At 42.4% G+C, this 15,760-nt stretch overlaps 1 protein-coding gene across 1 annotated transcript; it reads left to right on the forward strand.

Annotated features, from left to right (window-relative positions):
• Nucleotides 1-1,414: 1,414 nt before the first annotated feature.
• lhx5 (LIM homeobox 5) lies at nt 1,415-15,703 on the forward strand. Its single transcript, XM_069702062.1, has 5 exons — nt 1,415-1,781; nt 3,677-3,900; nt 4,798-5,075; nt 7,760-7,925; nt 13,669-15,703. Exons 1-5 carry the CDS (start codon nt 1,609-1,611, stop codon nt 14,010-14,012), a joined length of 1,185 nt encoding a protein of 394 aa, XP_069558163.1. The 5' UTR covers nt 1,415-1,608; the 3' UTR covers nt 14,013-15,703.
• Nucleotides 15,704-15,760: the final 57 nt, after the last annotated feature.

Here is a 15,760-nt window from a genome sequence, read left to right on the forward strand (position 1 = left end):
AAAGAAAGAAAGAAAGAAAGAAAGAAAGAAAGAAAGAAAGAAAGAAAGAAAGAAAGAAAGAAAGAAAGAAAGAAAGAAAGAAAAGAAAGTAGGTAACAAAGAAAGGAACGAAGAATTTGAGGAAGGAAGGAAAGTAGGAAGAAAGGTAACATGGCTTGAACATTTATTTTTAAGACTGTAAGTTGGTGGTTCAATATCTGGCTTCTACAGTCCACATGTCAGTGTCCTTGAGCAACACAAAGACACTGACTTTTGTTCTTTGGTGCTGTTGGGTTGGTTTTATATTTTACAAAATAATAATAATAATAATAATAATAATAATAATAAAAATCTTTTTTTTTTCATCTGAATATTAGAATCAGCTTATTAATATCAATGTAAAAATGATGAATTATTTAAAACATAATAGATAGATATAGATAGATAACCTCTGTTGTTTCGTCTACATGTTGTCTATAATGACTGAGAATTCACACCTGACGTCATCCATGTGAATCTGCATTAATCAGCTGGTTCCAGTCTGATCCGTCCTCTAACGTGAATTAGCGTGTTGCTTGTTTGCTTAACTGCAGCGAACAGAACGAGTCTGTGGGTAAATATTGAAATGCGCTTCGATCGGTGGCCTCTCTGTTAAAGCCCCGACTGACCACACTCTCCTCTCCTCTCCTCTCCCTATTGATGAGCTGCAGCTAATCCATCGCATTTCCCTGTAAATAGCTTTCTGCATGAGAAAAGGCTCGGCCCCCTCTCTCCCCCCCCCCCTCTCCTCCTCAGCTCTCTCTCGCCATAAGATGCATGCGCGTTTTGGCACCAGCCCGTGATAAGGCTGTTCGGTTTCTCCCAGATACGTCTGTTGCATATTGTGCAGGTAATTCCTCACCTTCATGTTTTTTTTTTTTTTTGTTTTGTTTTGTTCTTTACATTTTAAGGTCTGTTAAATGCTGCAGAGGAGTTCCCAGTTTGACCTGCAGCTCTGAAGTCACCGACGTCTCCGTGACCCTCCGTGAAACCTACCTGCTGGCCTCCAGAAGCACCCTGCATCCACGGCCCAGGTATTTCTGCTTGAGGTCCGCTCGGAGGCTACAGCTATGAACGTGTAACCATAACAACTGCGCTCTGATTGGCTGTGCTGGCACGGGAATTAACAAGGGCGTCATCCAATCTGAGCGCAGGATGCGCGTCGCGCTGCAAACCTCGTGATAACCAGCACAGTGATGTGAAAGTGGCGACGTGAGGTGAGCCCGGAGGAAATGACTGGACCCAAAACAAAGCAGAGCGAGGGATGCTTTATTTCAAATAAACTGCTTTGAATGATGAGAGGAAAGATGTCCGGTTTGTCCATCACGCAGTGTGTCAGCTGGCGCAGCTGAGATTTCTCCTCCTCTGTCTGGATTGTGACAAACAGCAGGACAGCAGCCCACCAGGACCCGGACTATAACGGTTCCCGAGGATTGTCACTCCGCCGCCTCTGAACGGAGCTCCCTGTTTCCGCCTGACAGCACACCTCCCGGAGCCAAGACGTTGCTCCCCGGAGACCCGGGTTGCCCCAGTCCGAGCAGCACAGTCCGTGCGGGAAGGTCGGCTCTCGGCGTCCTGCAGGCCGGCGACATGATGGTCCATTGTGCCGGGTGCGAGCGGCCCATCCTGGACCGCTTCCTCCTCAACGTGCTGGACCGAGCCTGGCACGCCAAGTGCGTGCAGTGCTGTGAGTGCAGCTGCAACCTCACCGAGAAGTGCTTCTCCAGAGACGGAAAGCTCTATTGCAAAATGGACTTTTTCAGGTAACAGAGAGTCTGGAGTCCCAGTTCTTCAGAGTGTGGCTCTGATTCCGCTTCCACCGGAAAAAAAAACAAAAACAACAAAAAAACGCTCCTTAACGCCACAGTGTGATGAAGAAAACATTTCTGTGGAGAAAATATTAATGAAAAAAAATACGACAGCAAATAAGATAAATAAAAAAATATCACCAAAAATGTCTAGCCCTCAAACTTTAGGCCTAAACTTAAATTCTGTGCATGCTTGGTCAGGTCAGAGGTTAAAACAGATCAGTTAAAACAGATCAGGCCTTATTTATTTAATAAAAGGATTAATGTAGAATAAATATAAAACTACAACTGATAAACTAATATTTAAGATTTTAATTCATCCCAGTAGTGACATTTTGTAAAATATTTTGGACTTCAGGACTATGTGGCCTCAACAATACAAGACAGGATATCTGAAAATGAACTCCATTGTTTATCCACGTTCATTCTGAACTTTGCTTTTTTTTTTTTTTTTTTTTTTTTTTTTTTTTTAAATAGATCTATTTCCAGCTCCAGACAAACACTTTTTCAAACAGCCATTAGGCTATTAACTGCTCCACAATTCCCCAAAAGTGTTCCAGGTAATTGAGTGATAAGTGAAGCCCTTGTTTGTCCCCGCGCGCTCTCTTAGCATCATTTTCATTTGTATGTGTCACTTATTTTCTCCCAAATTGTCTAATGACATGTAAGACACATCAGCCTTTGTTGGTCCGGGCTATTATTGGCCTCGCGCGGCCTTGGCCATCATTTTAGCGCAGGTCCCATCAAGCGCCGGATTTAAATGGGCAGCCATTAGCCGGGCGAAACAGTAATCACCCTAATGTGTCCATTTGTTGTGTAAGTAGAGTTGTGCCCTTTTTCGCTGGGGGAGGCTCGGCCGCGCATGTGAAAGGAGGGACAGTGAAGCGATACCATTGCAAATGGGGGGGACAAGCCTACATTAGTATTAAAACAATGCACAACAAAAAGAAGAGGGCTTGGCTTAAGCACCCCCCTGGAGAGAGAATCCAGGTATACAGCAGGCCTCCAGCATCCAAAATATCTGTAAATAGAGCGTTTCTCTCTCCTCTTTAGAAATAAAAACCTCGTCCTCCTCTTTTCTCCTCCTCCTCCTCCTCCTCCTCTCTCCCGGATTCATCCTGTCACATCAGGAGCGGAACTCTGCTGAATTTATTTGGGGCTATTTGTGTATCAAATTGATGAGTCTTCCCACCCAGTATTTAAGCGGGTGAATATGGATTAAGGGAAGATTTTCACGCTAAAATGCTCCTACTCTGCTTAATCCCATAATATATCCGCAGCTACAATGTGTTGATTGTCACTAATACGTTTTGCGTGGGGTTATTGTCAGAGCACCTCCATCAAAATTACCAGCTTTATTTTTTTATTCTATCTGTGAGGCTTTTTCACTTTGATAGTCTCATCGTCATTATTAATACAGAATCAGTCTGTTTTATAGAGAAACAGAAGACAGGCTTTTATTTAGTGTTTTCTTTATTTAGAATATTTTGTTTACTTTACCATTATTATTATTATTATTATTATTTTTATTATGTGTTGGTATTTGGAGTATTTTTTTTGCACGTGCATTATTTTGATTTTGTTAAAATTGTTCCTATTAGCGCGTATTGATAATTATTTTTATTATCACTGATAAAATATAAAAACATACATATAATAAACAGCCGATTGGTTTCAAACATTTTAGATATTTACATTTCTATGATGAGCGTTCTACCATTTGTAAACTGCTGTTGTCACCGAGTGTGTGGGATTAAACTAAATGTAAACTAGGGTTTATTTAAATAATATTTATTTGTACCTAAATCTATTTTTAATTTTTGCTTCTTCTTTTTTTTTTCTTTATCCAGGCGGTTTGGCACGAAATGCGCGGGCTGTCTGCAGGGAATCTCACCGAACGACTTGGTGCGCAAAGCCCGCAGCAAGGTGTTCCACCTGAACTGCTTTACCTGCATGGTGTGCAACAAGCAGCTGTCCACGGGAGAGGAGCTCTATGTCATAGACGAGAACAAATTTGTGTGCAAAGAAGATTATTTGAGCTCCGGGGCCATCAAGGAAGTTAGCCTGAACTCAGGTGAGCGAAGCGGCAAACAGGCCTGCGTGCGTTTTTCTGTGCGTCACGTGCGTGTTTTTGTCTCCAAATTTGAAAAAGGAATGAAAAAAAAACAACCAACAATCTACTTTTGATAACCATGTTGTTTGTTTAATTTCAATAACATGTGGATGACTATAAGTATTATTATAAGAAATGTATCTGATAAATAAAATCGTTTTTCCAGGAGACAAAAGAAAAACAGAAGTGGGGGCTTTTAAAATAAACTCCCAAGATTTTTTTTGTTGAGAACATTTCACAACAACCTTGTGAGATGAATAGTTTCAATATTTACCTCCTCAGAACAAAAGCTCGGTGTTATTGTGCGTTAGGGTCCGCTGGGATGCTGCTCCTCTCCACTGTCTATTCATCCTTAGAAAGAGCTCAGGAGGACAGCAGCCCCTCTCCAACCCCCAATCCCCCTTGTTTTATAGGGACACATTTTGTTCTGATGTGCTACAAAAATATGCTAATTAAATATCTGTTTCTGTAACCAGGTGATATTTCATCTTCTATTCTGAAATAATGTGTTTTCTGGGACTTTTTTTTTTTTGGCGTAATTCTATTTCTCGCTATTTTTCAGATATAATTTGTGTGTAAAATCTGAATTTTGGGGGGGGGATTTATTATAAAGAAAATACAAATATTTGATCAGAAGACACGTAAAAAAAATCTCACCCAAGTGGACAGAATTTAATTTATGGTTTTGAGAATAAAGTTTAATGCGTATTTTGGATGCGTAATATTGTGCGTCGCTGCTGCGCATCTCCAGGCCTGATTAAAATACCCCACACCACCACCACCACCACCACCCTCCCTCCCTCGTTGACATTTCGGATCGTGACCTTCCTCCTGTTTGTTTTCCGTCCCGTTCCCCAGTGTCGTCGTGTACAGACAGGAGTTTATCGCCGGATCTGCAGGACCCGACACAGGACGACATAAAGGAGACGGACAATTCTACGTCCTCAGATAAGGAAACGAACAATATTGAGAACGAGGAGCAGAACTCGGGGACCAAACGGCGGGGGCCCCGGACCACCATCAAGGCCAAGCAGCTGGAAACGTTAAAGGCTGCGTTTGTCGCCACGCCGAAACCGACCCGGCACATCCGGGAGCAGCTGGCCCAGGAAACGGGCCTGAACATGCGGGTGATCCAGGTGAGGCGAGCTGAGCTGGCTGTTGTTTCTGGATTCTTTGTGCGCCTATGGGGGTGGGGTGGGGGAGATGAGAAGTGGGGGTGCAGAGACAAAGACAAATTAGAGACAAATGACGGATTATAAATCAGTGAAATTACCTTTTAATTCCACTGAAATAAATGAAAGAATTAATTGAAGGCCTCTTTATCTATTAGAGAAATGTCACAACATGATGTGGACTATTAACAGCACAAAAATCTAAATTTAAACTGTTTTTATATTTTATGGACTTATTTTAAGTAATAATGATGAAATAATGATAATTACTTTTAACACAGACTTTCCGTTTACATTTTAATATGTTTTGTCATAAAAATAAATATGGAAGCAGTGATTTTACAAAAATGCAATTGCTTTGTTTTTAAATTAAAAAAAATATGTTCCTTTTTAGATTTTTCATAATTCATTGTTCTCATTTCACTTTTTCTTTTTTATAAAAACTGCCTCCTATTTACTAAAATCCTCGACATATTGTCTGAATTTAAGATCTTTAATTCTTTGGATTGATGCTTGGATGTTCTAAATACATAAAGAATGATGTTTATTTGGTTGCAAACAGCTGTTTACTTCAGTAATAACAGGCTACATGTTGCACAGCCGTGACATCAGCGAGAGGTGAGCCATGTTTTTGGCAGAGGTAAAGAGGAACCCCAGTTACAAACAACACAAGCCTTCACTGTGTTGGATCTGTGTGTGTGTGTGTGTGTGTGTGTGTGTGTGTGTGTGTGTGTGTGTGTGTGTGTGTGTGTGTGTGTGTGTGTGTGTGTGTGTGTGTGTGAGGACACACACACACACACACACACACACACACACACACACACACACACACACGCACGCACGCACACACACACACACGCATGCTGGGTGTCTGGGTGCAGAGTGTGTCAGGATGATTAGCACCATCTCTGCCAACTGTGATGTGGCTTTTTGTGCACTCACTGTAATTATCGCTGATTTCACAGATTTACATACTGCCCTCCCCGTTCCCACCTCCACGCTCTCACTCACTTCCAGCCCGCCTCATCCATATCATACACTGCAGCCAGCTGTGTGTGTGTGTGTGTGTGTGTGTGTGTGTGTGTGTGTGTGTGTGTGTGTGTGTGTGTGTGTGTGTGTGTGTGTGTGTGTGTGTGTGTGTGTGTGTGTGTGTGTGTGTGTGTGTGTGTGTGTGCATCAACAGAACTCAATCATCCAATCAATCAGTCAATAAGTCAGTCAGTCAGTTCGTCACTCTGTCCGTGATCCACTCCTCCTCCTCCTCCTCCTACTCTTCCTCCTCCTCACACCCGTGTGTTGCTCGGAGCCAAAATGGAGGCTGTGTTTCGTCATCCTCCCTACTCGTTCAGTGTGTGTTAAATACCATTGCTCTCAACGCGGGGAGCCCTGTGAGCCACGCTGTTTCTTCAGCATGTGTGTGTAATCCCTAAGCAACGCTCTCTCAAGGGAAGCGAGAGCATTTCCATAAAAATGTACCCTACAGTTAGACGATTGTTCTCAATAAGCAGGTGTTGCCGCTGCCGCTGGAGCACAGAGAGCACAGCCTAAGTGGTTTTAGGTGGGTTTTTTTTTTTTTTTTCCTCTGTGTGTGCATGTGTGTGTGTGTGTGTGTGTGTGTGTGTGTGTGTGTGTGTGTGTGTGTGTGTGTGTGTGTGTGTGTGTGTGTGTGTGTGTGTGTGTGTGTGTGTGTGTGTGTGTGTGTGTGTGTGTGTGTGTGTGTGTGTGTGTGTTTTGGTTAATCTGGAGCACAGTGGGATTCTGCCTCTGGTGTAGCCTCACTAGTGTGAACATACATCATTATGCAGCAGCGATGCAAAGGCGAAACAAGAAGTGTTATGTGCTTATAATGCAAAGACATTCTTCCATATGGTGCCGAGTTTTTGCAGATTTGAAAATCCTCCTTTGTTCCTCTTGAAAGTAAGTTTATTTAATCTGAGTGGATGCTCTGATTTACAGCTCTGACGGTTTATTTAAACTCTGAGGTTTGATAGGTTGAGTGTTTGGCTGCATTTACTCTGATATTCGTCTCATTTCTGCAACAAGACATTCAACAGAAAGTGTTTATTATTCTGTCTTTGTGTTTTCCAGACATATATTGTAACATTTCTGCTGTTGATTATGAGGAAACGCTGATTTCATCCCACATATGTACGTCTGGTTTGGAAAAATGTTCATCTAAGATTGGATTTGACTTTTTCTGTTAACTGCAAATTAAACGATTTAACTCTTCTAAGAATTTAATCAACATAAATGCAGAGAGATATCTGTGATACAGCTGCAGTTCTAAATGGGTTTAAAAGTGTCGAAGAATCCAACACAACAGGTGCAGATGCAACCAAATTTAATCATCTGTAATTGTTTTGAATGAGAGCTCTTTAAGGATTAAAAAAAAAGGACTTGACTTCGTGACACTTTATAATTCTGGTTTCAACACAAACTGTAACAGTGAAATGACCTGAAGTGAAGAATTGATCCACGTTACTGATGATCCATCAGCTGTGCTTCATGTGTTTTTTTCGTGCAGGATGGAACTGAAACTTTCAACACTGTGATTTGCACCTTTGAGAAAACGCAGTAGAAGTTTAAATAAGAGCCGTGAGGAGCAGAAATAAAGACGGATGTAAACGTGTCTCTCTGCTCCGCTGCAGGTTTGGTTCCAGAACAGAAGATCCAAAGAACGGCGGATGAAGCAGCTGAGCGCTCTGGGGGCCCGGCGGCACGCCTTCTTCAGGGGTCCGAGGAGGATGAGGCCCTTAGGAGGCCGGCTGGAGGACCCGGACATTTTAGGACCGGGAGCCTACGGCTACTACGGAGGTAAGAAATCACTGCAGCGCTGGAAGAAATTTATTACACGTTTCTGCTGCAGCTTTAAATATTTCACCACGCCTGTTGGGTTCTTTACCTCCTGTAATATTAATGTGCAATATGAGGCCGTGTTTTGTTCAAACATCCTCGGTATCACACTCAAACACCAGCAGCACCAAACAAATATTTTATAGCTGCAGACTGGAATCTGTCTTCAGGGAAATGACAGAAAGATGTTATATACTACAGATGTGTCACTCCAGTGTTATTTATCTTGAATGTTTTCTTTAATGTACATGATTTATTCAAAAATACAATATATGATCTTTGATTTGACGCTTCAGTTAGTTTGCATGTCTTTTGTTAACTGATCCAAACACAACTAGAGGAATCTAAATAAAGTGTAAACCCTGCTTTAACTTTAACACGCTATCATCTGTTAAATAGCTTGGAGAATAAATGTGTAAACACAGCTACCAGCATGGGTGGCATACTTAGCACAAAAAAACTAAATGTAAATAGATTTATTTTAGATTTTTACTCTTTCAGAAAACAGAACTTCTAAAACAGCAGCTGTAAACATCAGAATTTATGAGATTCTGCAGCAGAAACATGTTCTGCTTCTTGCCTCTTAAATTTTATTCCAAGATGAAACTGATTAACTGAGAGTCATTTACAGATTATACAGCATCTGAGTGTCATTCGCTCTCTGAAAAGATGCTAATTTCCACCATAAACACACAACTGCAACGTCTTTAACAAATTGTTTTTACTAAAACAAGCAAACTCTTTGTAAAACTCAACAAACATAGAATAGATTAGTTCTTTTGAAAAATGTAAAATTGAACAGTGGATATCTTTATTTTGAAAAGAACTCCGGCTCACAGCTTCATGTCAGAATATACTTTTAATGTTGCGGTCTGAACCTCTCCAGACAACTCTTTGTTTATGAAGTATAAAAAGGTGTCGGCAGCATTTAGAACTACAAGGAAGTCGTGAAATCATGTCTTTTAGCTGGTTTATATGTGGTGAAAATGCTCAGAGGAGACTTTGGTGTTGCAATAATTTACAGACCACAATATTGTGAATTAAAAACAATTAACATCATTTATCTGCTGTTTAAAACTGATGAAATATTAACGCAACAGAAACATTATTAAATAGTAAAGGTTTCATTGGGTTTGAGGTGTGACTGGTTGGTTGTTTTCCTCGTGTGTAGAATGATTCACGGATGAAATGATGAGCTGTTTGCCTCGTGCTGTTTTCTTTTCTGATCACGTGTGCAGCAGTTGATCCTCCAGTTGGTGTAACGACACCTTCGAATCAATATTCTTTAAGAACACTTGAGGGGGAAAAAAAACTGGTCCACTGTATGAAGGAAGAATAATTTAAAGATAATAGCAGGTGGGCGGGAGATAACAACACAGCGCTAACACACTGAGCCGGAGGAATAAAGCAGATGCACCTGCCATGTATATCAGCAGTTTGTTTTTGATGGACAGTCTGAGAGCGGTGGTTTCTATGCAGCGCCGGCACATCCACCTGAAAGACCCTGGCATTGAGAATACAATAAACTGGAGCCGTCAAGGCTGCAACACCGAGTGGGAGGGTAAAACAGAGGACAAAACCTCCATCCCTCGCTCTGGCTTTCTTGCTTTCTTCGCACGTTGCTTTTTCAAACCCTTTTGTGCGGCTGCAGCAGTGTTTGCAGCAGCTGCAGTGTTTGTAGCAGCAGCTGCATTGTTTGTAGCTGCAGCAGCAGTGTTTGCAGCACCAGTGTTTACAGCAGCAGTGTTTGCAGCAGTGTTTGCAGCAGCAGTGTTTGCAACAGCAGTGTTTCCAGCAGTGTTTGCAGCAGCAGTGTTTCCAGCAGTGTTTGCAGCTGCAGTGTTTGTAGCAGCAGCAGCAGCAGCAGTGTTTGCAGCAGCAATGTTTGCAGGCCGGCCTGCTCTCCTTTCTCTGAGCTCCCTGTGCTGCTCTGCTGCTGCTCACTGGAAAGAATGCCTGTGTGTGGTGGGATGCGTCTGCATGTGTGTGTAATTATAGTTTGCAGAGCTAACACTCCCCTCAACACCCTCGTCTCTCTCACCCCCACTCTCTCTCTCTCCCTGTCACACACAAACACACACACACAAACACACACCACAAGACCAGCTCGCTGCTTCCCCTCAAGGTCGGCCGAACCAGCAGGAGCCTGTTTGTGAGATCAAATAATGAGCTTGTTTGTGAAAGTCATCTCTTATTGTTTCACCTGATAATTTCCTGAATAAATGTTATGATTAGACTTCATATTTCTGGATATGTGAGGCGTTACATTCCGACTCTTGGCATTCAGACTGAAATAGCGGTGAGAAGAACATATGGTGGGAGTGAAGAAATGTTCGCGCTGCAGCGTCTGAGGCTTAGCTCTGATCTCAGTGAATGTCATGTATCTGAGGGCATGTGGAGCAGAGAGGAATGTAAATGTAGAATGTAGAGGAGGGGATTTGTTGTTAAAACTGTGTGATGCACAACATGTGGAGCGGATTCATCTTTTTCAAACTGCTTTTTTATGTGGAACAAACTTTAAAATATAGTTTCAGGGATTTTTTTTTTATCACGTGATGTTTGAAAATGAGCCTTCGAACTTTTGTCATATGTCACAAGTCTCGTTGTTATTTCTCTGGAGTCAGATGAGAACATTGTTGTCAGGTTCATGTTCGGCTGTTGTCTTTTGAAATGCTAGTGTTATTCGACCACAACATTTGGGGAAAATTTGTGAGTTAAACTCGCTAATTAACATGCTATATATCTGTTTTATTTTATTTGATGAAACCGTAGACTGTATATAAAAATGGATGTAGTCTCCTGGTCTGACAAGTGAAGCCAATGCGAAAGTGCACTGAAGTGCAATACCACTGTGAGCCACAAGGGGCTGGCTCCAAAAAACACTTCCTCTGATCAGTGTTGGGGTGGTCCTTCTGAAAATAATTCCAGTATTCAATAGATATTAGTACTCAAAGAGAGATGTGTTTGGGTACGTGCCTGATTTGATTGAACTACGGGTGGGCGGGGCTTAGTGTCTTTGGGTTCTCAGTTAGATCCACCCCTCGCTCCTCCCCATCTCGTCCATATATGTTCACTTCTGGCTCCAAAAACCCAAGATGATAGCCTCTGCTTTTTGAGGCTTATTTTCTAAATAATGAGGGATTATTTTCAGATGGACCGCCAGAAAACTAATAAGAAGGAGTGACTTTAGCTAACAACACCGAGATAACTGGTGGAGACATTTTATTGACTTTGTATTTGATGAGAGAAGTTGAATGGGAGTCTATGGAGCCGGAGGTTTTTTTGGAGCCGACCTCTAGTGGCACTCGGTGGTATTGCAGCTTAAAGCACTTCTGCGTTGGCCTAATTTTTCCGACCTGGAAACTACAGACACTTTTATATACAGTCTGTGGCTTCAACACAGCAGTTCACAACTGAAATGGGTGGTTTACCGCCTGGTTTAAACACCAAAGTGTCAACATAATACATTTTTTTTTTTTTAATTATTTTTTTTATTATGGCCAGTCATGTGCTGGACTATTTCTTGGACAGCTGCAGTAACTTACTGGAGTCTCTGCTGGTTGCCTAGCAACTCTACTGTGACGATTTAACTGTGTCCAAAACAGGAGATGGACATGGGAGGAGTTAAGGGGTGGATTTTGTTAGCTATCTAGGTGAGGTAGGCTAGCTGATAGCTGTTTACCCTCTTCCAGTGTTTGCGCTGAGCTAACGGTCTCCTGGTCATAGCATCATATTTGAGGCCAGTATTAATCAACTCATCTAACTATCGGTGTCGACTGGAAACCGTATTTGCTCTCTAAAATACCAAATTTACCCCAAAGAGCTGCTACGAGAGCCAGCAAGATAAATTCAGCTGCTGGTTTCTTGGTTACACCAATAACTGTCGTATCTTTTGGTCTTGTTGGTTCAAGTTTGGAGATCATTTGTGTCTGAGATGTCTGACTCCGATCCACGATCAAATGTTCAACAGCTACATGATCTGTTATCTAAAGGCAGCTGGACTTTGTTGAGTTTTTTTGAAGACGTTTCACCTCAGAAAGTTGTTTTTTTGTTGTTGTTTTTTTTTTAACTTAATGAAGAACTGGCTACAGTGAGGTCGAGTAATTAACCAATCAACGATGACACTGTTTGTGTAGATACATCCGACATCACGACTGTTTCATTTTAGTTTTAATTCAAATTGTTCAACTCTCCGAGCACCAGAAACTAAATCCGCTCAGAGATAGAAATGAAAATAAACCCGGAGACGTCAAACGTGAGTCGAAGACCCAGACGGTGCTGAAGCCTCTCAGAGCCACAAACACGCCACTCAGTGTCAAATATACCGTGTGACTTTCTGTGAAAGCAACAAATTTGAAGCTGGATTCAGTTATTAATGTGTCAGTTTTCTGCTGCAGCACTTTGAAGGGAAAGTGGAGAAATTCTAGACAAGACAGTGTAAAGACATGAAATACAACTTTATTTAAAGAGAAAGGTTTAAACCTGAATGTTTAGGAACTATTTATAATAAATATTCAGTTGGTCAGTCGGTCCACCATTTTGGGCCGGACTGAAATAACGATGAGACTTGAATGCTGAGTTATGTTTTGTACATTCAGGGTCTCCAGAGGATGAATCCTACAGACTTCTCTTTATCGCTGAGATGATGGCGGTTGCTATTTGTTTGGAGGGTTTTTTTTTGTGAAAAATTACACCATGCCACATTAATAAAGAAAATATTTATAGACTGTAGAAGACATTTTTCCAGCGTGGTACATTTGTGCGTTTGTTTTAATTGCAGAACTTCTTAATGATTTGCTCACAGTTAAGCAGACATAATGTGTTCCTGATTCTTGTCTTGTGATGCTGCACAATTGATATCGCTATAAAAAATGAAAATAGCATGGGGTAAACCTGACACTGATGTCGGATGGAGTAGAGGTGGAGCAGCTTCAATGCTGGAAGCACCATAAAGTGGACGAAACTGTGGAGAGAAGTGTGAATAAAAGGGGAAAAAAAAAAAAAAATACACATAATCTATTATTTTGTTTACAAAAAAGGAATATGCAACAGTTTTTAAATGGAAAAACTCCAAAATCGGATTATTCGTTGCTTTTTTTTTTTTTCTTTGCTTTTTTTCTGTGATTTGAAACAAGCAATAAAAAGAGGCCAAATTGGGCTTCAGGTAGTTCTGATTTTTCACATTTTATAATAATAAAAAAAAATAAAAATCTGAGAAAAGAAAACATCACATATTAATAGATTTCCTAGTTGCAGCTTGAATGCATGCAGTAAAGTTGAGTGATGTGTGTAGTGCAGGAAATAGCCAAAACCCGGTGAGGGGGGGTGGGGTGAGGGAGGGGCTGGAAGCTGCATCACATGTGACGGCGGAGCTGCTGCAGGGATGCAGATTCTCATTCTAGAACTCCTCATCCAGATCCAGAAGTTTCAGCCGGGAATCCATCGAGGCGCCGCACGGCAGCGAGCTGAATGAGAGCGGGAGATGGATGCAGTGTGTGAGAGGCGGGAGAAGTGAGGTGGAGAGGTGTGGAGTTGTTTATACACTCAAATGAGGCTGTTGGAAAGCGGTTGGTTGGAATATTGGACATGATCAATGTCCCCACTTAGGCAGGGGAGGAGCTGCAGGCTGCTCCGGGGAGCTGTGCAGGTTTTATGTATATTTGATAGAAAGTCTAACTTGGTGTGTTCTCCTGTCCCTCCACAGAGTACCAGGGTGACTATTACGGACCAGGGAGTAACTACGACTTCTTCCCCCACGGCCCTCCGTCCTCACAGGCTCAGTCTCCAGCCGAGTCCCCCTACATCCTGGGCTCTGGCGCCATGGAGGGGTCGGGCCACCACCCGTCAGACGACCAAAGGTTCACGGACATGATCTCCCACGCGGAGACCCCGAGTCCAGAGCCGGGCCTACCGAGCTCTCTGCAGCCGGTCCCGGGGGAGGCGTACGGGGGCGGGCCAAGTCCTCCTTTCTCCCTGGCCAGTAACTCCAGCTACAGCGCTCCGATATCCCACCAAGGCCAGGAGATGGGGGAGACCACCGCCTGGTAAAAGCACAACCACACAGGGACCACTCATGGGTTGGACGTCAGCCCGCTTAATTCAGGAGATGAATAAAAAAAACAACAACAACAACACGGGGTGAAGAGTACAGCTCACATTTCTACGGAGAACTTTTTAAAATCACAGACTGGTTTTCACAGTTGATGAACTGATGGACAGAAACGGGATAAAGTACTATTTGCTGCCCAGTAGACGCTCCAAAGCAAATCCCTTCCCGGATTTCTGGACTTGAAATGTTAGAGAAACAAAATGTTTGCGATTCCACCCAGCAAAAACGCTCCTCGCCTTCCCCTCGACGTTCACGAAGGTATCTTCTAGTGCTCCAGGAACACATTAGAGAGAAATGCCAAAGGGGATACGCTCACTTTTCTTTATTCAACATCACACTTTTTTTTTTTTTTTTTTTTTTTTTTTTAAACAAAGAGTTATTGCTTCAAATAATTATTCGTTTTCTCTGAGTTCAGACAAAGCAGCAGGTTTTAACGTTTCTAAAACGTTGCTCATTTTAAACGTCGTCTTATTTAAAACTGACAATACGTCAAATGACAGGCCGCTGCTTTACGGACACACTCTCTCACACACACACACACACACACACACACACGCACACACACGCACGCACGCGCGCGCTCACACACCTCGGGCACGCCGGTGACTTTCTTCAGCACACATCTCGGCTATAAGTCTCTTAATGCACAAAAAGCACTCTTGATCACAGCTTAAAACGAAGGATGTCTATACCATTATTCAAAACACGGACACAATTATACAGACACTTGTATCCCCCACCACGTACACACACGCACGCACGCACACACACACACACACACACACACACACACACACACACACACACACACACACACACACACACACACACACACACACACACACACACACACACACAGACCTCACACCCGTGCAGGCGGCCCTGATAGTTCTGCTCCGCACACTGCTTCACCTGACCTTCCCTTTGTTACTGTCCTTTTTAAAAAACATGTTTTAATGGAAATGATTTTCAAAAGAACATTGAACCCATAATGGAGAATGTCCTTCAACAGCTGAGGTCTCCTTCCTCTAAAGAGACAAAACAAAAGAGGGGGCAGACAACATCTGTGACATTACCAGCGTCTGCTCCGAGGCGCCCATCGCCATCTGGTGGCCGCTTCCTTTAAAGACACGCAGAGTCCGGCTGTTTGTGCACAAACAATCTTTTATTCTCTCATTTTTATTTTGCAGATAGATCAGGGCCAACGGTCATCATTTGAAAAAGTCAGCCTTTGTGAAAAACATATTAAAGGAAAGCAAACAATTTGAATACCAAAATTCCAGTTTTCCTCTTTAAGCGCTGTCTCATCGAACACATTCAAATATTATTTCCACATCATTTCTGTTTCCTTTGGACGTTGTACAAGATCTAGAAAGAATGTGTCTTATTTCTGACGGACGGAGATATTCTTGAATACAAAAGTGTGCATGTGCGTGCGTGTGTGTTTGAATGCTTGGATGTGTGTGTGTGTGTGTGTGTGTGTGTGTGTGTGTGTGTGTGTGTGTGTGTGTGTGTGTGTGTGTGTGTGTGTGTGTGTGTGTGTGTGTGTGTGTGTGTGTGCATTTAAGAGGGGAAAAAGGGGGGTAAGGCTGTATAATTTCTATGTAAATAGCGCTGGTAATAAAACCTTCTCTTACAACTTGAAGACCTGCTTTTCTTCTTCAGTATCATCATCACACTCTTCTGT

Source organism: Brachyistius frenatus, unplaced genomic scaffold (genome assembly GCF_029030835.1).
Source record: "Brachyistius frenatus isolate BFR_SWC_R1_liver_20210118 unplaced genomic scaffold, ASM2903083v1 Contig_3, whole genome shotgun sequence".
Classification (NCBI taxonomy): domain Eukaryota; kingdom Metazoa; phylum Chordata; class Actinopteri; family Embiotocidae; genus Brachyistius; species Brachyistius frenatus.

Coding starts and splice junctions, on each gene's coding strand:
- lhx5 (XM_069702062.1), top strand. CDS start 1,609: ATGATGGTCCATTGTGCCGGGTGCGAGCGGCCCATCCTGGACCGCTTC. Junction 3,901..4,797: donor GGAAGTTAGCCTGAACTCAG/GTGAGCGAAGCG, acceptor CCCGTTCCCCAG/TGTCGTCGTGTACAGACAGG. Junction 5,076..7,759: donor TGAACATGCGGGTGATCCAG/GTGAGGCGAGCT, acceptor GCTCCGCTGCAG/GTTTGGTTCCAGAACAGAAG.